The sequence below is a fragment of the Empidonax traillii genome, unplaced genomic scaffold (genome assembly GCF_003031625.1).
Source record: "Empidonax traillii isolate 1590-97213 ecotype Southwest subspecies unplaced genomic scaffold, ASM303162v1 scaffold247:size2371522, whole genome shotgun sequence".
NCBI lineage: Eukaryota > Metazoa > Chordata > Aves > Passeriformes > Tyrannidae > Empidonax > Empidonax traillii.
The window spans coordinates 1744961-1769362 of NW_020955440.1; the positions used below are offsets into that span (position 1 = coordinate 1744961).

Below are 24402 nucleotides of genomic sequence, written 5' to 3' on the forward strand. Positions count from 1 at the left end.
GTAGCAATGCATGGCTTGTACAGAATTTTTCCCTCAGGAAATTAGTTTCATTTTTTTATCCAGAAAACAATCAATCAAGCACAGTCCATAAAACATAGTCTCTAAAAGATACTTCCAAAAACTGATTTAAGGAGTTCAAACTTCTTTACACAAAAAAATTTCCAAAATGAGAACATGCAGTTATGAACTAACTTTCATGGGCAAACTGCGATTATCTACATACATACGAAGCAAAAATGTAGCTTGAACTGCAACCCAGCAGGGTAGTACAGAGGAAATTTTTTCCTCATTTTTATTTACAGTTTATACCAGCACTAGGAGCAGTTCTCTACATCACACAAGGCAGCTTCTCAAGAAACATATGAATTACCTAGCACACATTAGATGACAATGTAAAAAACATTTATAAATTTTGTCACAGTAAAACTCTCATATCGCCTCCTTACAAATTTACTAATAAATAACATTTCTTTGAATCCTGCATTTTGCTGTTGACATATTCTGACTACAATTTTTAAATGAAGTGTCATCTTTGTTACTGTAGGTATAGAAAAAACATCACCACATGACTACTTTCTCTTTTTTCACACACTAAGGACTCAATCCCATTGTGCAAAGACTGAAATATACATCTCATGAGCACTTTTATGCTGTTAGTATGTATGCGTTTCATATCAAACCTTGAAAACTCTAGTTCAGTCCCACTGTGGCCTCCACTCACTGAACACAAAATAATCAATTTTATTGTCCATCATGATGGCCCTCAAAAAAAAAAAACATAGCAGAAATATAAATACTTCAAATTTAAAAATACAACATGGTAAGGATTGCTCTGGGGCCTGAAGAGGAGATTTCACTTTGATCACTGCACAGTCTGCTTTAAGAAACAGTTGTTGTTTGTCACAAATTTATTGTGGCATGTATTTCCTATTTATAGGCCTATTAAAGGAAAATAGCATGTTATCCTTTGCTAAATACACAAGAATTTCGAAGTCAATTCCTTAATTCATTGTATTACTATTCTATAACATAAAGTATGGTTTAGTAAGTTGTTTTTTTCTTAGAGTAACAGGCTGGGCCTCCCCCCCCCACAATAATAAGGAAATTATCACAGCACGGCCACTATCAAAATTAAGCCTTCATACTACAAAGCGATGGCTCGTTTGGCCAGCACCAGATGCTGAAGAGGAAATACAAATAGGGAGCAAACCTGGATTCTGTCACAGCTCACAGATCAACAAAAATCTGTAAGGGCTAGTATTCTTTACTGTAAGTAGTATTTTCAAGTTGAAATAATAAGTTCCACTTACTAGTCACCTACTGGAACATAACCATGCTGATATAACAAATAGAAACCTTAGTTTCAAGCTCATACAGGTGGAAAAAAGCTTTTTTTTTTCCTAGTTCTGATTTAAATATCACAAGAAGAAAAAAAAGAAAACATTCAGAACATAAAAGTGTGCATTTCTAAGAAATTATATACTAAAATTCCTTCTAAGCACATATTTGTATTAACAATCCTTTCTCTAGTACAAAATGCAACAAAAAAGAAAAAATTAATATTACCTTATGGTAACTGCCTGACCAATATTAGTCATAGCTGATGTCATTATTTCAGTAGTAAGGCTTTCAGCAAAACTGACTCCATCTGGTCCAATACCACTGTCAGCCGTCAGACTTGTGTAACTCAGCTCTCTTTCTGCTTTCTCTATGGCTGCAGTAGCCCCCTTGTCAGAAAACACTGTCCTCTGTTCTACATCAACGTGAATTTTGGGAATATCAAGCTGAAACACTCTTGAATTCTGACAGGCACCACCCGATCCAGAATGAAGTAAATGCCTCACTGGAATGCAGGATTCTTGTGCAGGTAGATGATGAGACATACTTTCTGTACAGTACCGGTGTTCCTTCATACTGCAGCATCTACAGACAGCTCCAGAAAAAGGAGACAGTTTCTCAGTATACGAGAGCTTATCGCCACTTTTTCTGTTTTCACCCACACGGAGAATAGCTGACTCTAAACTCATTTCTAGAGTATCATCTGCGACTTTTCTAGCATATTGTTCTATAGCTTGAATTATTCCTTCAGTGTAGCCATTTTCATTTATACTACCTGTACTATGATACAGTTTATGATCTGGGGAGAAAGGAAGAAATGTCCTAGAAAGTCTTGTTTTAATGAGATCCCCCGTGAGTTCATCAAATTCAGTCTTTTTATACAGACAGGAATCTGTCAGAGACTTCGGCAAAGACGCTCCCGACATTTTCAGTTTCTTCCTGACATCAGAAGTGATACTGTGAGCAAGGGATCCTGAAAAATGCAACAACTCAGTACATTCTGTTCTCTGCGTCCCAACACTCCTTTCACACATTTGGCCTTCACAGTGATGAATGCTGCTTTTCACTGGCTGTACTGCATCTTTGTTCACTGCTTTGATCAGCTCCAGCTTACCATTTACCTGTGCATTTTGCGCAGGAAACATCTTTCTATTGTATCGCATTTTGGTTTTTCTAGCAGCTTGCTGCAAGCCCGATTTGATAGACCTGTAAGCAAGTCTGCTAGCATACTGATCCATTAACAGCTCAGCACTACCACCTTCTCTTTTCAAAACTCGAATGACATGGTCTGCATATTCGTCAGTCACACTTTCACAGCTCGGGTACTTGGAAGTCAAACCTGTCGTGCCTGAACCTTGTGGTAAAGGAAGTACAGATGAGCCCCTGTCCCCCAGCCACTGGTCCCGCACTGGACCACACCCTTCTTTTGAACTACCATCTTTATCGCTTTTTCTCAGATAAAAGCAATCCACTTGACAGTTAACCCGCTTCAACCTCAACAGTTTACAATGCCTTGATTTCACTACTTTCTTGGCCTCACTGATGACTTTTCCTGCCATATCTCCTGCATAATTCCATAAAGAATTGCATGTCTCTTCTGGGATATTTATAAATGCAGTATATCCACATATTTTCTTTTGCATACCTAACTGAACCTGCCTACCAGCATCTCTTTCATTTGTTTTACCATCTAAACGGGAAGCAGCCATTTCAGTCGCTATTGAAACTATATGGCTAGCTAAACAATCAGCATACTGAACTGTTTTTTCCAAATGCTCCCCTTTCTCAACAGGTATCTGAGAATGATCTTCATCTTCACTACTTTCCACTTCTTCAGAAAGTGACCGCATGAGTTTAAGCATAAATTCCTCATTTTCCAAAGAGTCATGTTCAGTTGCAGAAAAATCAGTAATGGATGGATTGTAGGGTGTAGAAGGCGGTGTTGCAGGTGCAAATTCCTTTGCTAATTCTCCCTTGAGTTTCTTGGATAGTTTTCTTAGGTTCCTTTCAGAAGTACCTTCACATGGTACTAAAGGAGTCGGTGGGGGTGTATCGGGCATTAAACAGGTATTTCCATGTTTGAGACTTGATTTTTCTTCAATCTGCAAAGCACCTTCACTGCCAAACATCACTGAAGAAAAGCTATTTGCATGCAGAAAACAATCGGCCTGCCTGTAATTCAAAGCTCCTGCTGATAGTTTCTGGGTATCATTTTTTTTTGAAGTCTTGTTTAAGCATGTTATTGAACAGCTTCCCATGTCAGTACAGTCCTCTAGAACATGCTTAGCAAAAGTCACAGTGGAACAAGGGGGTGGTGATTTCGAAGAAAATCTATGTCCTTTTTGTTCCTGCCAACAATCTTTAGATTCTGAAAAACACTGAATAGAATGAGTTGGAGTAAGAAATTTACATGGATTATTCAAAGGCAACTGTTGTTGTTCCACAATTATAGAAACATTACTTTGTTTCTCAGCCTCTGGCTTCTTTATCACACACCGTTCTTTTCGATTGGTATCTCCGCAGGTCTGTGAGCTCACATTACATGTTAAATTCTCACTAGTGTTGCATAACACAGTTTTACTTTCATCCACAGATTGTTTTATGACATACTTGGCCAAATGATCTGCAAACATATTCTTGGGCAAGTCTTCACCAATACTTTGCACGTAAGGTTTTTTATCTACTATTTTTCTGGTTAAAAAATCTGTATAGTCTTCTACTGCTTTTGTTACTCTAGATGAAGTTATGGCTTCATAAGCTTCATTTACTATCATATCTACCATTGTTCCAGAGAAAGCATTAATGCCTTTTGACCCACTTGTTAATTCTGAACTACTGTTCATTCCAGATCTATTATTTGTTAGTTTGGTATCGTTTTGGTTACAAAAGAGTGATGGAGTACTTTCGGTACTTGGACCGTGATCTGAAGTTAGATATATATTTCTGAAAGAAGAGACTTCCTCCTCTCTCTTTCTGCTTGTGAAAAATGGATGAGTGGAGTCTTTGAATACTTTCACATTGTCATCAGCATTTGGAGTACTTGATACTTTTGCTTTGTAAGCATCAGAGGAAACCTGTTGTTGACAAAGAGCTCTTCCAGCTAAGGGCACAGGTATTGAACTTACAATGCCAGAGGTGCAAAACAGAGCTTGATGTACTGTATATTCCTTCTTGGAATCTTGGATTGGCTTTAGTGCTATCCTATCATTAAAATTAGGAAAAACTGTGGAGGTCTGCGTTGACTCTAACATACTTTCTGCGCTTACATATTTAATATTGTCCATGGAAACACTAATGGCTGCTTGTGTTGTGAAGGTCACGTCAACCTGAGATAGTTCAATAAATGCCTCCTGAATGACAGATTCAGACAAATCTCGGGCATAGGATCTTACCACTTTGTTTTCATAATCAAATGATGAAGGCTGTGAAGCTGTAGGTGTCGATGGATATGAGAACTGGCATACTTCCATGATTCCTTCAAACACAAGTTCTTCAGCAAGGTCTGCTGCAAACCGTGCAACAGTGTTGGTAAATATTTGTTTCTTTACGTGACGCAGTTCTTTCAAAGCAGCAGTTATAGCTTCGCTCACCAAAAAGTTTGCTATCCCATTAATGGCACGTTCCTTAAGGGAGATTGCTCTACGTCTTCCAATCTCATAAAAAGCCATCTGAAAGACCGAAGAAGTCAACCTAGCAGCCAAATGACAAAGTGCATTGGTGCATGAGGAAACACCTTTTTGCAGGTCTTTAAATGCACTGCCAAAACTTTTTTCAACCAATTCAGTTGCAAATTTTTGAATGCTATCTCTAATCATAAGTGACTTATGTTTAGATTTTGCTTGTTTATCTGGTTCCTTACTAGTTTTCATTTTGAGATCTGCAGCTTGCCTTTTTTTCTCTTTCAAAGCAATCCTTTTGTGCTTCGAATCATCTCCTGCACACACTTTTACTGATGAGGACTCGGAAGAAAAAACAGAACCAAGTATTTCAGATGAAACACTATCAGCATATGCCGAGTAACTATTATAAGCTGCATCATGGTGATTTCGGCCTGTCCCATCTCCACCAAGACTACTTCGACACAAACATTCGGAAGAACCACAGCTCCCCAGTGGACTGAAGGCTGACGTTCTAATAGGGCTGAAGAAGCCTCCATTCTCTTCCCCTGATGTTTTAACTGGGCGAGGGGAATCCGGGACCTCGAAGATGCTGCTGTATGGTGATTCTGGCTTACGAGGAGTTGGTTTCTTTACACTGGCTGGGAGAGTGGGACGATCAAAATTGAACTTCTGAGGATTCATTGTAATGCTTGTAGAAGACAACTTTTCATGTGCAGTCCTCCTTTTCTGGGTGGGATTCCCTAGGATGGGTTCCCTAATAATTTTACAAGAGTTTTCCAAGGCTTGCTCCAGCTCATCAAACTGATCGAAACTATCAAAAAATTCACTTACTTCTGAGTCTGAATCCTCTATACCATCTTTCACTACTGGAATTTTTGGCAGCTGAAGTTTTGCCTTCAAGCTTTTTTGATACCCTTCTTCATCTAAGAAGATGATGGGGCTTGGACTGGAGCAGTCTGACTCAGAGGATTCAGCTGGAGAGGAAGAAAACAATGTTTTACGTAAAAAATGAACACCTTGATCAGAAGGATTATATGGCTTATAGAAACTCCTTTGTATCCAAGGATCAGATATTGAGGTTGTTACTGAATTCTTTACTGAGGACAGTTCCTTAAGTCCCAAAACATCAATCAAAGTAGAAGATCTAGCAGATGACTTTTGATGTGCAGAACCTACAAGGATCTTTGAGTCAACAGCTTCTAAACACTGAGCAGGGATGGTCTGTGAAGCAGCATCTCGATGGTTTTGAGAAGTAAAGCTGCATGCACCTGAAAAAAAAAAATGGTAAAAAAAGATTGTTCTTTCCACAAAACTGCAGAAAACAGAACAGATTTTAATGGCAACTGCTGGGTTTATTATCGTTGCAAAATGCTAGCTTATCATTCGTGAGTAAAGTAACCTTTCATTTTCTTCAAATCCTATTACACAAATCTAATCACTGACTAACGTACTTTTAGCACACAAAGTAAAATAAGATTCTATTTGATATACGTATGACACTGAGATTAGAATCTTTGGTTTATGAGTTGGTAAACTGTTGTGAAAAGAGCAAAAAATTAATTTTTCAACTGCCCAATACCCTTTCACAAAACATCATCAAGGGAAAAAATTACTATTCATTTACATTTGCTTTCATATTAAATCCCAACAGCCTAAATTTCAAATACCAATTTCTACAAGGATACAGCAAGAACTTACCAGTATTTTGTATCTTTGAAGGTTCATCTTCATCTAAGTGTTCAAAAGCAGTAACAAAATCATCCTCAATTGAAGAAACTGAGTGATTAGTGTCATCATCTTCTCCATGGGATGTCTCTGTTTGATGTTTTTGTGAAGAGTTGATTTCTACTGCATATCTTATGCCTGTGGTATACTTGCTCAGCAAGGTAAATATATAATCAACTTTGATCCTTGGGAATGAAGGAGTCAGTCTCACCACACAAAACACTTCAGCAAGTTGATTCTTGAAAAAGACAGCAACAAGAAAACAAATACAGCAATCTTAGAATAATTCAATTGTCAGGAGTAGCAAGGGATTCCTTCAACACATTTTTTATGAAGAGTAAATAATTCAGAAATACTTATAAGAAAATGAATTAAACAGTTTGTGTAGACTAACAGTTAGAATCACCCATTTTCATAACTTCTGCATTTTGAATAAATCACTGCAATAATGTAACACAACCCTGATAACAGGTTCCCAAGAATCTATTAAAGAATGTACGTTAAAAATTTGTAGAGGAAGACAGTATTTCTTCAGCGTGTTTATGCCAAATAGTACTTCAGTTCATAGGATATTTGTTTCTTCAAGGTATTTTTTATCTTATATGCAACATTGGTAATTGGAAAGAACATAATTAACGTGCCAATGATGGGAACAGTATCGAAATAAAAATAATGGAAATTACATCATTAACAGCATTTACAATTGTCTTTTTTTTTTTTTTTTTGTAAGACAGGAGTCCACTAGACAGTCACGTCATTTTTGGCACCTTTGTTTCAACAAGAAAAGCCTGCCAAAGACGAAAGTTGTATCTGAGCAGAGCAGAGCAGAGACAGGCAACTTGACAAATTTCCTATTCTTTCCAAATTGGCAGTGAAAGGGAGTACAGCCTAGCAGAAATATGGGATCAGCACCATAATTAAATATTTGCTGAATATTTTCTGTAGACAATACAGCACTGTTTATTCTGATATTTTCTGACATTCATTTTCATGGAACCACAGAAATATAATATTAATATTACTGCGGCTGAGATGGCCCAAAACCAAAAGCAAGACAAGGTGTGATATGACTGAACTCTTTAGGCAGTGAAATATAATGCTTCTGACAGGCAAGAAGACTGAAAAATTTTACCTGATGTTTCACGACACAAGGTTTTGCCAAGCTTTTCTTTACATCTTTTAGAAATATAGCCTCGTTTTCCTTTAGTTTGCGCAACTGGAGTGATTTCAGAACATCTGGAAGCTCTACAGAAACAGCTGACAACTCCTGATTTAAACATACAAACACATTGAGAATATCAAGTCAAAAAATAACTTGTAAATGACAATAGGTTTGATCTCATATCCCCCCTAAATAGTAACAGCTACTAATTTTTGGGGTTTTTTATTTCCTATTTCTTGCTCCATCCCCCACTTACTCTCTCGAACTGTGGTGTAAAAGCTCATGTAAAAAAGCTTTAATTCAGTCCATACTTGGAAGATGCTTAAAAGTCATAGAGGAGAATCTTTCAAGTGCTGAAAAGCAGCTGCGCATCCTACAAACTACACAACTGCAAACACTGTGACCTCAGCTAATAATGGATCTCAGTGGATCTCTACATGCTCTTAGTGTGCTTTATTGCAACAGTGTTCTAGCTCCCTATTACAAAAACATGGACAAGGCAGTTCCTAAAGCAAGACCTTGGAAAACCTTTAGATTTACCTAACACAGAAGAATCCTATGAGAGATTAATAGGCTTTTTTCAACAGTCCAAACACTACTGATCCCTACAGTTCAAAGCAAATCTCCATAAATGTACTCTGTCCAATTTTCTTTAAATTCCATCTAATTACAGACAATCAAACAGTTCTTATCCATTCTTGAAAGAATATCTAGTGTTATTATAATTTAATGGGAACACTGACATAAGTTGGACCACAAATGGATTCAGAGTTTCTTTATTCATTTTTAAACATCAGCAAACTATTACAGCAATCTCTATCTACTAGGATCTAGACAGAGTAGAAGTGTGGAACTGCACTGTGGAGATGCGTGTTATGAATTACACTAATGTGTAAGTTGTATAAGAAGACTAAATCCTTAGCTTATAAAAATTGCACATTATAACCCTCCTAGTTTGCTACACTCCACCTTTTAAAATAAGATTTCCTGATCTAATTCTCCAGAACACTATCTTAAGGCATAGCCATAACACTGACTTCTGACCTCCTCACCAGCAATTCACAGCTAGCAGTCAGTTCAATACAGTTTTAGGTTTACACAAGCAACTTTACCATATGAATAAGCACAACTCAACTAAGGAGAAGATTACAAACCAAAATACTGATACACATGAGTTTTTAACAACAACAACAACAAAAAAGCACCCACAAAAAACCACAACCAAACAAGCCTCTTCCCATCTCAACAACTCCCCCAAACAATCATCCCCTTCTGTCGCATTTAAATAAGTTGTTCCAGACCATCCTAATACAAAGACTGACCAGGTTATATTGTAAATACATATATAAAACACCAATTATCATATTAAAATAATTATTTCCAAGCTTTCAATGACATTTGAAACTTAGGGTTTTACATGCTCAAGATACATCAGTTTCATTTCTCAAATATCAAAATTCCTCAATTTAAAAAACTATGTACTACTTAGAAGAAAGCACCAGCTATTATTTTCCAATAGACAGATATATATCATACCTGCAAGCGAGCAGTACCCATCTCTTCAGCAAAACCTATAAATGTAATCTGTAAAATAAATACATTAATATAGTTAAGTACAGAAAAGAACTTTTTTGTTTCCTGCTGATATTTAAGAGCTAAAAATTTAGCAGGCTGTAACATAGTTTCATTCCATGGCCACAATAACCATAACTTAGGGTAGCGTAGCTTGCTCAAACAGTAGCACACAGTCTTTCAAAGACTAGTAATCCTACACTATTTGACTTGTGAAAGGGCAGGCCAGACTAAAGAGCATATACAACATTTAAAACCCATTACACAGAAATTTTTCTAGTGACATACACAGCAACACATACAAGCCTCATTATATCTGTTAAAATAAACACAATTTTGCCAACATCAATGCTCATCTGTCCTTGCTTCAGGCTGGGCACATATAAAACAGTTCCATTCTGAAATCTGCCCATGCTAAAATAAACTGTTACAGGTTTGGATATACTAAAGGAAGCATAAAGCCAACACATTATACAATTTGCCATGTAAATTGATTAGCCTAAGGCCAAAACACAACGGATTACTGAAGCCACATGTTTGCACACCATATCCAAGCAGACAAACCGTTAACTCTATTTCAAACGTCAGATTTCCTCAGTTCTCATTTAGTATTTCCCTAATGACAAATCAATTGGGTATCTGCATGCTCCAAAAAACCCCAAGGCACTTACTTTCAAAACATGGTCGTCAGAAAAGAAATTTTGCTTCCATTTTGTAGATACGGAATAAAGCACAAAGACTAAATACTTTCACTGACGTCTGAAATTAGTTTCATATGGCTTGGGTTCCATTATTTCACAGCACAATGCAACAGACTGAATTTTATGTATTACAGCCACAGCTCATAAATTTGTAGCAACTACTCCCATTACTCCAAAGAACATCACTATGTTTATATTAATTTATTATTAACTGGTTCAGCTACCTGCCTATATATACACAGAATCTCTGAGAAGTACAGAGTCAGAAAAAGAAATAGCTGAAAAACAATTCTAGTTTAACTGTATTTGTGTTTTGAATATGTTCTTTCAAAGTGTGACCAAAAAAACCCTTCAAACTTTCTTTTAAACTGGAATCATACTATGAAATATTCTGATGTGTTTATTTCAGGGGACCGGGTCTCATGCTGGGAAAAAGATCTCATGCCCCCAGAAAACATCTTCCCACTTACATTCACTTACGTCAGCTATGACAAGATCATAAATGAAACAATGCTTCATGGTAGCATTCCAAACCACTCCAGACAAATTACACATCTCCACCACTGTATTCACTGTGTTAACTGTGAAACAATTCTGTTTGAGCAACGTTATCTTTCAACTCCTACATCTTCTCTTCAACTCCTAAATAATTTACCTGCACAGTATCTTCAAGACACTTTTCAACTTTCATGACTTTTTATCTGTACAGCACCTACAATGTGAACTGAATTCCTTCAAAGAAACAGCAAAATATCAAACAATTTAAAGGAATTGGGAAAAAACTTAGTTCTCTGAAGAACATTTTGAGAGGCTTTAGAGCATACTGAGGTTGGGGATTTTTTGGCAGTTTTGTTTAGTCTTTTTAACCGGTGTCTTCTTACATGTCCCTTCCTCTTCCTCAAGATGATGATTCCAACCCTTCCATTCTCTCATAGGATAAATTCACTGTGCAAGACAGGGCAATATGCAGGAGTAATAGCTTCACACAAATGAAAAACAGTATGTACACAGTATGCAGACTGCTGCCAAAAAGACAACAACCCTACTGAGTTTGCCTGTTCTTGCCTCCATGACGATATTAATTTGGATTTCTTTATTGTGACAGTCTTCACAGAAAAACAATCACCTTTTAATACCTTGAACATGTCTGAAGTTAGTACACCACTTCAAAAGTTGTTAGGGAGTAGGCCAGGGAAATAAAAAGGTCATCAGTACCCCAAGTCCTTTTTTTAAACTAAAAATAGTGTATGAGATGCCACATTTGAAGGTACATGAAAACCTAGATACTGGGTTTCTGAAGTCTGCGTAATTATCTTTGCAGTCCTAATAATATTCCATTAACATCATTCTCCACTTCTTTCCTATATTTCTGTAAGGAAAAATTACCTGTTCTGTGGCAGGTTATTGACCCTCTTGCACTTCAACCAGTGGGCTCTTAATTGCTTGCTCTAATAAGGTAGCTAATATAGTCAGCTATCTTTCTCCATAGAGACCATCAGTTCAGGCATATAAAACATACCTGACATATAGCTGGCAATGTAAGACAAAAAATGCTTTATAGATTTCTAAAGCATGGTCCATCTGGTCAGATACAGACAAGGTTTTGCCATAGGGTTGGTTGGTTTTTTTGGGGTTTTTTTGCGAAGGTTTTTCTGCGAAGGTTTTTCTGCATAGCTCTTCTTCCTTACCTTAATCTGCCACAGCTTTTCATCAATCAGGCATTGGAATGGGCTGCCCAGGGAGGAGGTGGATTCTCCGTCCCTGAAGGTATTTAAGAAGAGACTGGATGTGGCACTTAGTGCCATAGTCTAGTAACTGTAGTGGTAGCAGATCAAGGGTTGGATCTGATGGTCTCAGAGGTCCTTTCCAACCCATCTGATTCTATGATTCTACGATCTTTCACAAATTTATCTTCCCACCTGCTCTGCAAATGTTCTGAGGAGTCGCAACCCCTGATTGTATCCATCCAATCACAAAATCCCTGCTGTTATCCAGGCAATCCCAATTCCTCTCTGTCAATCACACAATCTGCCTCTTGCCTTCATCCTGCTACTCCTTATGCAATTACCTAAGTCTCCCTAACCACTTCTTGGGTTGTCTTTCCTTCGTTTCACCCTGTCTCAGCTCCTCTGCATGGCCAGTTCAGGTCATCCTCTCCTTCTCTAAGCTCCTTGTCAGGCCTGTCAACTACTAATTAGAAGTCTTGTAAAACACTTAATACAGGTTACATCAGTATACATTGCTTCTTGTTCTCTTTTCCCTTTGGAGAAGTTCCTGGTAGTTTTGTAACTCAAACAGTTCTAGTAATTCCTCCATATAGCTTGAGATTTACCTAGACAGTCCTGCATTCTGTCCACGTCTACCACTGCTAATGTTCTGCTACTTTGTTAGGATAGCATCCACACAACCTTGATCACAGCAATGCTCGCAAATAACGTACCACCCAAGTCATCTATTTACACATTTTGGTTTTCTAGTTTCACGAACCCTTCAAAGCAGAGAAATGTAATCTTGAAATGTCACAGCTTGTTTTAAGACTATAGTGACTTAATTCAAAAATGACAATACAGGGTACAGATTTTACAGCCAGTAACTTGAATCATTGATCCTGTTTACTATCCTGCAACTCCCCATACTGTTTCAAGTGAAACTGTTTTCTATCATAGCCACAAAATATATATAAATGGTAACATTGTGCCAAACCTCAATAAAATTATCTTCTTCTTCCCGATTTAGGCATTCCTCTGCTGATACATTGCATAACTCTTTCCTGCTGTGTAGCAGTGACTTCATAGAGTGCAGTATACCTTCACCAAAACTCTGAAAAATAATTAAATTAAAAATTAGGAAAAAAAAAAAAAAAAGGCATTTTCAGTTTTGGATACATGGTCCATCCATCTCTTCCCTGTACCCTACCATAGGCTTCCCCACTCTAATTACTATTTCAAATTACTTTGTATATAAATCAACAGGTTTGAAGTTTAAATTCACTTTAGGATATGGAACTGAAACAGGTAAGTTTTTTTCTTCAAGTAATACTTATATTCCAAAATAGGTTCTGCATTTAAAAAAAAAAAAAAAAAAGATAAGAACACACAAACTTGGAAAAGAGAACAGATGAATCCAAGAAGAAATCCAAACACCATCTACTCCTTGCATTGAAGCCTAAATATGGAATTTCTTCAACAGCTTTTCCTTAAATAAGATAAAAAGCAACTTAGTAACTTTAGCCAAGAAAAGTCATGCAGGTGGCTTCAAAAGTCAGAGGGGAAGAAAACAAACAAGCAAAGAAAAAAAACCCAAGAAAATCCACACACATTCTTCCCCATTCTGTGAAGGATATGAAACAACTGAAACTTAATCCCATGTAAACACTTCTTGTAACATTTCTTATAATAACACTTATGGTGACATGCAAGCACCCACAGATGGCTAAAAAAGGCTGAAGAATCCAAGACTTTCTCCTAGTGTAACAAAGTGCAGAAGGCAAATAAGACGACAGAACAACAAAACTGGTTCGCTCAGCTCATAAAAGAGGCAATATCTTCTCAATTGTTATAGGAAGCCAGCAATTTTTTTCATTTAAAATTGTCATCTTCTCTAGCAAGTTGTAAGGTTGAGAAGACAAATAAGATCATCATATGGTTAAAAATTGTTAATCCATTTAATTATTCTCTAAAAGATTGCCCTGTTAAAAAATGAAGTGAGAAATCATTGTGTCCAGCTTACGACAAGGTATTTCAAATTTGCATATTTCTCAAACAATAGCAGAAGTGCTAGACAACCAAATTTAGTCAGAGAATGTTTGCCTTTCTGATACACCTGAAAGAAAAACAATCCCTTTATAGTAAAAGGTGATATTACACAACACAGTTAAACCTCAAGAAAGATTTTGGTTTTTCCCTGTATAAAACGCAGTATCAAGGAAGTCAAAGGATTAGAGCAGGACCCGTGTCACCATTCTTGTGCTCATGGCAACACAAAATTAGGAAAGAATTTCTAGAATTAATAGAAAAAAGCAAATTAGAACATCAGGATCCTTGAAAGTACCAAAATACATTTCAGAATGTTAGCAAACAAGGCTTACACTACCAACCTGACAGTCAAGGCCAAGTGCTGCTAAAGAAGTCAAAAGAGTAACTGTTATAGAAAAGCAACAGCTGAACTATTTTAAAAAGCATTTTATGCAGTTATTGGTTCATTTGAAATAAATTAATGAAGCATTTGCCAAATTTCCAGTTTTATCTATTGTCTTTCCCCATCATATTTAGTTGTAATTTACTTCCACAATTCAGTAACATATCTTTGTACTTTCCAAAGTATGCTGCCAGTGTCTTTCTCTTATTCTCTGGATCTTCCAAATTTACAGGTGGCTGCAATATTGCTCAAAGACTGCTTCCCAGAAATTCCTTCATTCATCTTGTACAAAAGTAATTCGTGAAGTCAAGCAAGCATGTTGAAATGTCTCATTTTTATCTTCTACAATAATTTAATCAGTTACAGTACTCAAAATATTAATTAGGGAAAAAAAAAAAAGTTGTATGTTGTGACCTGCTAATTTTCTGCAAGCCAAGAGTGTTCCAGATTGAGAAGGGCTCATTGTTATTCTCAAACTGGGCTTTCTAAAGCTACAAACTATCACATACACCTTATTTATAAGCAAGTACTATTCCCTAGTTTTACATCTGAAAGGCAGAATGGGTAACTATGAACCAGAGCATGGCATGAGGCACTACTGAGGTGAAGCAAAATTCAACATTTTGGAGAATATTAATTTGAAGTGGGAGAAGAAGAAAGATGAAACAACTGTAAAAATCTCCCTAAGGCCTGGAAGAACCAGCATACAAGACTATACGCAGGTCTGGTAGCCCATGGTAACAGTACATAACTGAAGAGATAAAACACCATATTTAAAATTAGGTGCAAGTGACATATGCTTTTCAGATCATATTAATGAATATAAAAAAAAGTTCAGAATGTGAAAATAATAAAGATATGAAAATTAACATGCAAAACACATATACATGGAAAAAAACCTCATCTATCTGTGACTTCTGTAGATTATTTAGACTGAAATATATGAAGAGTTAAGAAAACCAGATAAAGACAGAGTTTACTAAAAGAGTTGTCTCTGGAAAAAAAAAACCTTGCCTGAATAGAGATAATACAGAGATGTTTTGGGGAATAGCTGTTGTACGTCAGTAACCAACTTCTTCAAAATTTATCTTGAGACCGATATAAAGGATCATCATTAATAAATTTAATGAAGGGAAAAAAGGGAATACGAGATGAAAACTGAAATAATTAAAGTAAGCAGGTGTCATCAGCTAAGAAGAAGAATAGCAAATCACAGAGGAAGGACCTGCCCAACGCAAGAGTGTTTTAAAATGCAACCACAGGAAGCACAAAGTTATGTCCTTAAAAACTAAAAGCAAGCTTTAAAATAGAATTGCAAATTCACAAGCTGGAAAATACAAGACCTGAGTTGACTTCTTGATCGTGGTATAGCAATGAATGGTCAATATGATACAGCACTGAAAATAGCAAATGTGCATCCTTCAGTGAAAGAACTGACATCAGTCACTGAGAAGGACATCCTGTGTAATTGCACATACAGTATTATCCATATGTAAAAAGAAGATTAACTCACAACAAGCACAGAAAGTAGGACTATGAAGGATAATCACTGGAATGCAGAGGCTTTCATACAAAAGCAGACTAAAACCCTAGTGTACATGGTTTCCATAAACCAAGGCTAACAGAGGACATAATTTTAAAAAAAATCATAAGGGTGAACATCAGCAAAAGAAAATAAATTATTTAAGCAGAAGAATAATGACATCCATGAGCAAACAGGTATAAATTTGCTGTTGAACAGCTTCAGCCTGAAATTCCTAAGATTCTTAGTTATTACTGCAGTGTGGTTCAAAAATACTTAAAACCAGCAAGCAGTAGGTTTGGTGGGAGGGTTAAACTCCCCTCATTACCTGAGGGTGTATTTAGTAACTTATTCATATTCTTGTCCCTGTCAAAGCTGTGCTTGTGACAGGAAAGGACTGGACTCAATTTCAGGGAAACTCTCCTGTCAAACAGACAATGAAGACAATCCCAGATGAGGAGACACGCAACTACGTTAAAAACTGAAAACTAGCAAGTTCCCAAGACTATAAGCTCAGTTTAGGTAAGGACAAGAGCTCATCTTCAGCAAAAGGAGGTAATTTGTTTTAATAAATAGTACAACTACTTCCAGTGTACATTGACATAGGGGTAAAAAACACCCACGCAATCTATAAAGCTCTACTTGCTAGGTCTGTGTACTCCTTTCTCTCAGAAATTCTGAAGTCATGTCTTGCAAGAAATCTTATGCCATTCTTGAGCACAGATTCAAAGTTACTAAGTAATGTCAGGGGAAAAACACAAATATCATCAAGGTGCTGAGACCCTAACAATGAAAATCCTTGTCACACCTCTAGCTCAACTGAGCGATTCAAAGATTTGCATTGTCCCCTTAGCAAATCAAGAAGTCATTATCTACAGACCCTTCACACTACACTGGAGGAAATTCTATAGTATTTCATCTCATGAAGTGTTTTCAACAACTGATCTCTAACAATTTCAAACAACCTGTAAGATGCCACAGTCTCTCAAGAAATGAAGTTCAGTGCTGGAGAATCTGAGTAAGCAGTGCTTACTCTGCCCTTAAGCAACAAAGCAACTCTTTTTGATTTCATCATGTGCTGTAAAATTTTAATGGATTAAATATTTTGAGGTAATTTTGCAAAAATAGAAACTTAGGCTTTAAATGTGCATACCATAACTTTGCACTAACTTTTAAGAGCTACTACTGCAACAATTCCTGTTAACTATGACAAAGGGTTACAAAGAGGACAGGAATCAGACTGCAATCTTCTGTGAACCAACAGAAGATGAAACATAGTGCAATTCTGATCACCCTAGTGCCTGGCTCTATGAGAGAGAAAGTTCCACATCATAATCTAAACAGCCACTCCTCAGGGAAACATCAAGAGGCAGCCACAGATCGAAACACTGGAGCCTGGCTGTGTGGAAATGTAGAATTCTGCAAGACACTCGAGAAGTGTCAAATTCATGTTTCTAGAACCACACAGTCCAGAATGCTTAATGGTAATTAACAGAGCAGTTCACAGAGCTAATATTTTAGGCAACTATCAGAATCAGTGAGGAATCACTGGTCACTGTCATTACTGGAAAGATGTTTCTGTAACCCATAAGTTCAAAAATATGGGGGTGATGGGTAGACTGGTATTTGGTTTGTTTTGTAAATGGAAGCAGAAAAAAAATAAAGAAGAGATTATAAAAAGTCCTTTAAGAATGCAAAATTACTTTTATGTAGCTAAAGAACTCTTTGAGCTGGTGAGTTCTCATAAACCAATAAAATAGAAGGTTTTATACTGTGTGTCTTAAAGTGAAAGAATATCACCCATAATTACAAACTGCTTAATATATGTCCATTAACATTCCATGTCAGGACCTGAAACAACTGTCTCATAATACTTTCCTTTGCCTTCAAATAGTTTCTACAGGACATATACCACAGATACTGTTCCCTTAAAATAACAAAATCTGCCTATGAAATAGAATAATGTGATTTTCATCTGACAAGATGCCTCCTTGTTCAGTTTCTCCTCTCACCCTTGCAGCAATTTGCAAATAAAAACATTATTAGTAACCATTAGTAACCTATCAACTCACCTCTGTTCAACTACCTTGAGAAATACAATTGGATAAATAAATTTCTTCCTTTAGGATAAACTGCAACTTTCAATAAGCACTTACATAAATTGTAACAAAATCTGAGGAAAAATATTTATGTTCTCCAAGCTAAAGTGACAAAATTTAAAAGAAAAAAAATATTATTCAAATAAAAAAACCCTCAACCCTCTAATATCTTTTGTAAGTGCTAGACATATTTTCTTTTTCACCTAGGCAGTTCCTAAATGTTCCTGTAAACAGAAGGGCAAACCAGACAAGAAACCAAGAGATCTAAAGATAAAGATAATACCAGGAAGCCCTAACACAGACTTCACATAAATCAATGAAGACTACATATTTGTATTTTAATTTACTACATATAAAATAAAAAAATCTGTTCTAAAATAAAAGCTATCTTACAATAAACAAGGCAATGTCTAGGAAATTAATGCATCATGATTTCATCATGTCACCTTGAAAGACAAAAGCATGCACCTCTTCCTTAAATTATGCTCTCTCCCACTTCAATTGCACTAAATATGCCAAAGCACAAAGCAAAGGCAATTTCTTTGCCTCCTTGAAATGTCGGACAACCACAATTAAAACATATTAACGAAAAAACCCATACTCAAAAAACCTCAACCAAACCAGTTCACTTGCTTCATTATTAGGTCAAAAAGCTCTAAAATATTTTTTTATTTAAATGCAGATAATTACCTGTTTCACAGATATTCTTGGTTTCATTCGACTGCCCTGAGCTCTGGCATACATGTCCATGATCTTTCCAGTCTTAGTACTTGATGAAAGTCAGCTCAAAAATACCTATAAAAAACAATTATATTTTATTATTTTATATTTACTCATTTAGTTTGCATCCACTTTGACAATGCAAGTAGACAAAACAAGAACCAATAATAAAAACCAATCAAAAAGCATTTTAGAACTGAGAAAGATTAAACAGCACTCCATCCATACTGATAGCTTCCTTTAAAAAGTACTGCCTTAACAACCAGACTGGAAATACAGAACTTGCAGTAAGTTACACAGTTTAACTAGATTTCAAGGCTGCGGGGTGGGAGTTGGGGAGGAACATTACATTAAATAATGTTTCACTATCACTGGTACTCTTCAAAGTCTAACAGCAGATTCCTGTACCTACAAGGTGCTGGAACTACCCTTCGACAATCTCGAGAGGCAAATGTACAACTTACCCACTCAACCACCTGGCCTAGTCATTTCTGCTGAGGTACTGGAGGTACTACAGGTTAACATGGATCAACACTGTTCTACGGCCCTGCTCTGGGCAGTCGTCTCCGCTGCCAAAACACAGCAGACTAAAGCTGAATTTACCAGCACTTCAATGAAGTAGGTCACAAGAGTTCCTGCTCTAGTCAGCTGCCCTTATTGATCTTAAGTCTAATTCTAACAAGAAGAAGATAAAAAACCAGCTATGAAACGAAAACACTTTTTTTCAAGTTTCCCTCTTTAACCAATAGCAATGAGTCTAGTTTGCTTCACTCATCTCTACATGCCCCAAAACAGGCAATAAATACAGGGTGTTATTAAAGACAGAAAGCCTGTGCTGGGCTTTTAAGTTCTATGGAAGTTTTAATAATTCAGCTTTTCTCACAGTCACACAATTTAACCAGGAAAAAGAACTCCTAGACTATCCAAAATAAACCAGGCAAGGAGCAAATGTAAAAAACCAGCATGTTAAAATGAAGGCAAAATAAAAAAACAAAAAAAACACACACACGCACACACACAAAAAACAAAACAAAACAAAACAAAACAAAACAAAACAAAAAAACCCCACACACACCAAGATATCTGAGTATGGGTCTTCTTTGCACAACTGACCAGACAGGTTTTCTTGATCTTACAAGCACGTATTTACCCGTTATGTGGGAAATAAATCTTTAGATGGCAGTATAAGTAACTTAAGATTAGTAGTAGCGTCATCAAGTAACTGTATTCTTCACCTTCCTCCACCCTACAACCTCTTCAGTAAAACCTCTTCAAGAATACATAGCAAGAGATTATTACTAGGCACATCTATTGACATTTCACCTTGATTTCTACTTTCCTTCACAAAAATTACCTTGATAGAATCTTAAGAAAAAAGTTACATTTATGCAAATTAACTGCAGCATTTTAATCTCTGGAGCACAGCAACTCTCTTAACTAGATGTCTCATTTGGAAAATTAAGCCAATGAAGAGAAACAGCTAAGCACACAACAGATTATATACTATATATAAATATAGTAAATACAAGTAAGAAACTCATTTCACAGTAAACTACAGATGGAAGATTAAAAAACATAATTCTTCACTGAAACTCGGTATGTTTAAAAGAAAAAAAAAGCCACACTACCGTATCAAGCAAGAAAAAGAAATCAATTGTCCCTACTGCTCTATCTTAAATGACTAATCCACTATAAATCTAAACATATTGGGGAATACTCTTAGACACTTCCCATCCTAAAAAAAGTCACCTATGGGAAAAGCTGGTTTTCCACATAGAATCAAGTACCTGTGTTCTACAATTTTGGGCTGATCACTCCTTGCAGCAATTTCAACAAAGGCCAGCATAGTACACCATGGAGATTACCTGATAACCACATTGGGTGTTTACTCAGGTACAACAGCTTACAGTTACACTGCCTTCAGGCAGTACGTTCTTTTCTATGTCATCTGCTACTAAACTCTAGAGACCCGAGAATCAACACAGAGCCACCTGCAGTGTCACCCACTCATGAAACCAACAGACTTGTAAATGACAGACTCAGAAAGTACCGGACAGAAACAGTACTGGTTTATCAACATAACACCAAAACCATTTTGTCTTGTCTGCACCCAGTCCTTCTGTACTTGAATTACACAGGTTCTCCCCACCACCTACAGCATTTCAGCTCTCTGTCATGCATTTCAGAGACATCCGAAGGGTCACACTTGTCCAACAATGCAACAAAACCCGGAGATTTTATTTTTAATATATAAAATTGTCATCCATTTTCAAAATAACAACGGTCCAATCATCTGAGAGGTACACAAACTTTAAAACTAACTGGAAAGGAAGTGAAAGTACTGACAAACAAAACCTTTGTGTAAATAAAACCTACAGTTTACAATTGCTTTTACTTCTGCATACTGAATTTGATTATTAATTTCCCCCCCTACTGTAAACTCAAAAAAAGAAGTAAATGGCAGAAGTATCAGATGTAAAGGAACAGGACTTTCCTTTTACTGAATAATGTATCAGTAGACACCCCCAAAAAAAGGGAAAAAACTGATCACACAAATAACTGATAAATATCCACATAAAGTTTAACCATCTCTACCATTTTAGCAAGCTGGATCACCTTAAGTGCACGCAGCATGGGCAATACACAGGAGGAGCTGGAAACCACTGTGCTGCTAGAAGGCTACAACTTAGTTGACAGTATTGAAACCATGAGGGACAAATCCCATGGCTGGAGCGTGGTTATGGATGGCTGCAGGCTGTTAAGAAGGGACAAGCCAGGAAGGAAGGGCTGAATTGTTGTCCTCTACAACAAGAAACGGATAAGAGTGTGAAGAGCTGAAGTCTCTGACGAATAGTCATGAGCAGGCTGAAAACTTATGGGCAAGAATTAAGAAACTCAGGTAACAAGGCAACCTCGTGGTTGGGGTCTGCTACAGGCTGTCTGATCCAGGGAGCCTGCTGATGAAGCTTTCCTGCTCCAGCTACAGGAGGAATCATGCTCACAGGCTCTTGTCCTGAGGTGGGACTTCAACCATCCCAACATCTACTCCAAAAGTAGCATGGCAAGCTATTCCAGGGGAAGACTCCTGGAATGCATGGAGGATAACTTATTAAGAGAGGTAACAGACAGCCCTACCAGAGGGGACACAACACTGGACCTCTTGGTCCAACTTAAATGAGCTAATCAGTGATTAGAGATGAATCTAAGACTGGAGATGCCCTGGGCCACAGTGAACATACACTGGTGAAGTTGCTGCCCTGAGGGATATGGGACAGGCAAAGACTAAGTTCGGGACTGTAAATTTTGGAAAAGCATACTTCCAGCTCTTCAAGGAGTTAGTCAATAGGACCGCCATGGAAACTGTCCTCAGACACATGACACATCTTTAAGGAGACTTCCTACAGAGCACAAGAGCTATCAATTCCTGAGTGTAAGAAATCAGGAAAGGAAGGCATGAGACTGGCATTGCTGAGTTGAGACCAAGATAAGACGAGCTGAGGTCATCCTGAAGGGCAAGAAGGAAATGCACATGCAGTGTAAGCTGGGACAGGTATTCTGGGAAGACTACAAGGATGCTGCACAGTTTTGCAGAGATGAGGTCAGAAGGCCAGGGCAAAGCTAAAGCTGAACTTGGCAAGGGATGCAAAGAATAAGAAGGGCTTCTACAGGTATGCAGCCAGAAAAGGTAGGTCAAAGAAAGCATGTCCCCACTGATGAACACAATTGGCAAACCGGTAACAACAGATGAGGAGAAGGGAGAGGTACTCAATAACTTTTTTGCCTTAGTCTTCACTGGCAACCTCTCTTCCTACACCTCTCCAGTAGATGGACAGTGGAAGTGAAGTCCCTCCCACTGTAAGAGAAGATCAGGTTTATGACCACCTGAGGAATCTGAATGTATGTAAGTCTATGGGATCTGTCAAAACACTTTCCAGAATCCTAAGGGAATTAACTGGCTGATGCGGTTATTTAAGTCACTCTTCATCATATCTGAAAAGTCATGGCAGTTGGGTGACTGCAAAATGGGAAACATTGTACCCATCCTAAAAAAGGTTAGAAAGGAGGATCCTTGAGACTACTGACCTGTCAGCCCCACCTTTGTGCCCGGGTACAAATCCTTCTAGAAGCTTTGCTAAAGCACATGGAGGACAGGGAGGTGATTTAATGAAGCCAGCATAGCTTCACCAAGGGCAAGTCCTGCCTGACCAACCTAGTGGCCTTCTATAATGGAGTGACTGCATCAGCGGACAAGGGAAGAGCTACAGATGCCATCTATCTGGACTTCTGTAAGGCCTTTGACATAGTCCCCTCCAACATCCTTCTCTCCAAACTAGAGAAATATGGATTTGATGGGTGGAATGCTCAGGGTTGGTTGGATGGGCCCATCCAGAAGAGAGCAGTCAACAGTTCCAATGTCCAGATGAACACTGGTAACAAGTGCCTGGGCTGGGCAAACTCCCAGTATTCACACAAGCTGCAGAATGAACAGATTAAGAGTAGCCCCAAGAAGGACTTGGGCGTTTTGGTGAACGTGGAAGTGGACACAAACTGGCAATGTGTGTTCACAGCTAGGAAAGCAACCCTTGGTTGCATCAAAAGCAGCATGGCCAGTAGGGTGAGGGAGGGGATTCTGCCCCCATAGTGTGCTCTGAGAGAGCAGAGTGAGACTCCACCTGGAATACTGCATCTAGCTCTGGGGTCCTCAGCACAGGAAAGACATGGACCTGTTGGAGTGGGTTCAGAGGAGGGTCACAAAAATGTTAAGAGAGATGGAGCACCTCTCTTTGAAGACAGGTTGAGGGAGTGGGAGTTCTTCAGCCTGGAGAAGGCTCTCAGGAGACCTTATGGCAGCCTTTCAACACTTAAAGGGAGCCTATAAAAATGACAGGGACAAACTTCTTAGCAGGGCCTGCTGTAATAGGACAAGGAGGAACGGTTTTAAACTGCAAGAGGATAGATTCAGATTAGAAGTAAGAAATGTCTTACAATGAGGGTGGTAAGGCACTGGTACAGACTGCCAGAGGCTGTAGATGCCCCATCCCCGGAAACATTCAAGGTCAGGCTGGACAGCGCTCTGAGCAACCTGATCTAGTTGAAAACGTCCCTGCTCATCATATGGTGGTTGGACTAGATGGCCTTTAGAGGTCCCTTCCAACCCAAACCATTCTATGAATTTATAAATCCATTTTTCCAGTGATTTGCTGAGAATACCATTTTCATCAGATCATGTAACAAGCATTTAGCTAGCTTTTCCATATACATATATCCTTGTTTGAATAAATGTAAGGATCAAAATTAAATAATCAGCTTAAGGAAATCCAGCAGGAAATTTGCCCCAGATTTAAACTCTTTATATAAGTTTATCCCCTGTCTAAATTTATTATAAGTCAGTGTGTACTGACAATCATTAGCTGGCAGAAAGGAACAAAATTTATCTTTTTTCTGTAAAGCCCAAATGTGCTGAAAATCTCTAATAGCTATAGGGGTATATGTGGATACGTGCACACCTATGTTAAACAAATACAGGATATGAGAAATTTGAACTGTACAGGTAATGAATTTAAAATATATGTTAAAAATAAAATTAAAATTAAATTTCAAATAAAATATTCTATAAAATGACAATACTATATCTAAAATTATGTTTTAAAAAAGGGTTTCTTTAGTAGTACTACTGCAGAAATAGATAACTTTCTTTTAAAGAAAAAGAACTTTTTTTTTGTCTTCAACACAATGACCTGAAGCAGCCTAGAGAACTCTGATGATGATTTACAAAAGTCAGGCTTAATCTAATGCTGAACTTTGA

The 24402-nt window shown here is 37.5% G+C and overlaps 1 protein-coding gene and 1 long non-coding RNA gene across 6 annotated transcripts in view; both read right to left on the bottom strand.

Annotated features, from left to right (window-relative positions):
- LOC114059875 overlaps positions 1-19317 on the bottom strand; it is a 33495-nt gene extending 14178 nt beyond the window's left edge. The window contains exons 1-2 of the long non-coding RNA XR_003571756.1: positions 19307-19317; positions 18969-18975 (exon numbers count right to left, since the gene is read on the bottom strand). This is a non-coding gene — a long non-coding RNA (uncharacterized LOC114059875). The remainder of the gene's footprint in view (positions 1-18968; positions 18976-19306) is intronic.
- Positions 1-19906, bottom strand: part of AKAP11 (A-kinase anchoring protein 11) — a 30012-nt gene extending 10106 nt beyond the window's left edge. For all 5 annotated transcript variants that reach the window (XM_027888846.1, XM_027888845.1, XM_027888847.1 and 2 more), the window contains exons 1-7: positions 19804-19906; positions 18567-18672; positions 12822-12938; positions 9382-9429; positions 7816-7950; positions 6657-6921; positions 1567-6226 (exon numbers count right to left, since the gene is read on the bottom strand). In XM_027888846.1, coding sequence (XP_027744647.1) covers positions 1567-6226; positions 6657-6921; positions 7816-7950; positions 9382-9429; positions 12822-12938; positions 18567-18626 — 5285 coding nt within the window. In that variant the 5' untranslated portion in view covers positions 18627-18672; positions 19804-19906. The remainder of the gene's footprint in view (positions 1-1566; positions 6227-6656; positions 6922-7815; positions 7951-9381; positions 9430-12821; positions 12939-18566; positions 18673-19803) is intronic.
- Between the last annotated feature and the right edge of the window lie 4496 nt (positions 19907-24402).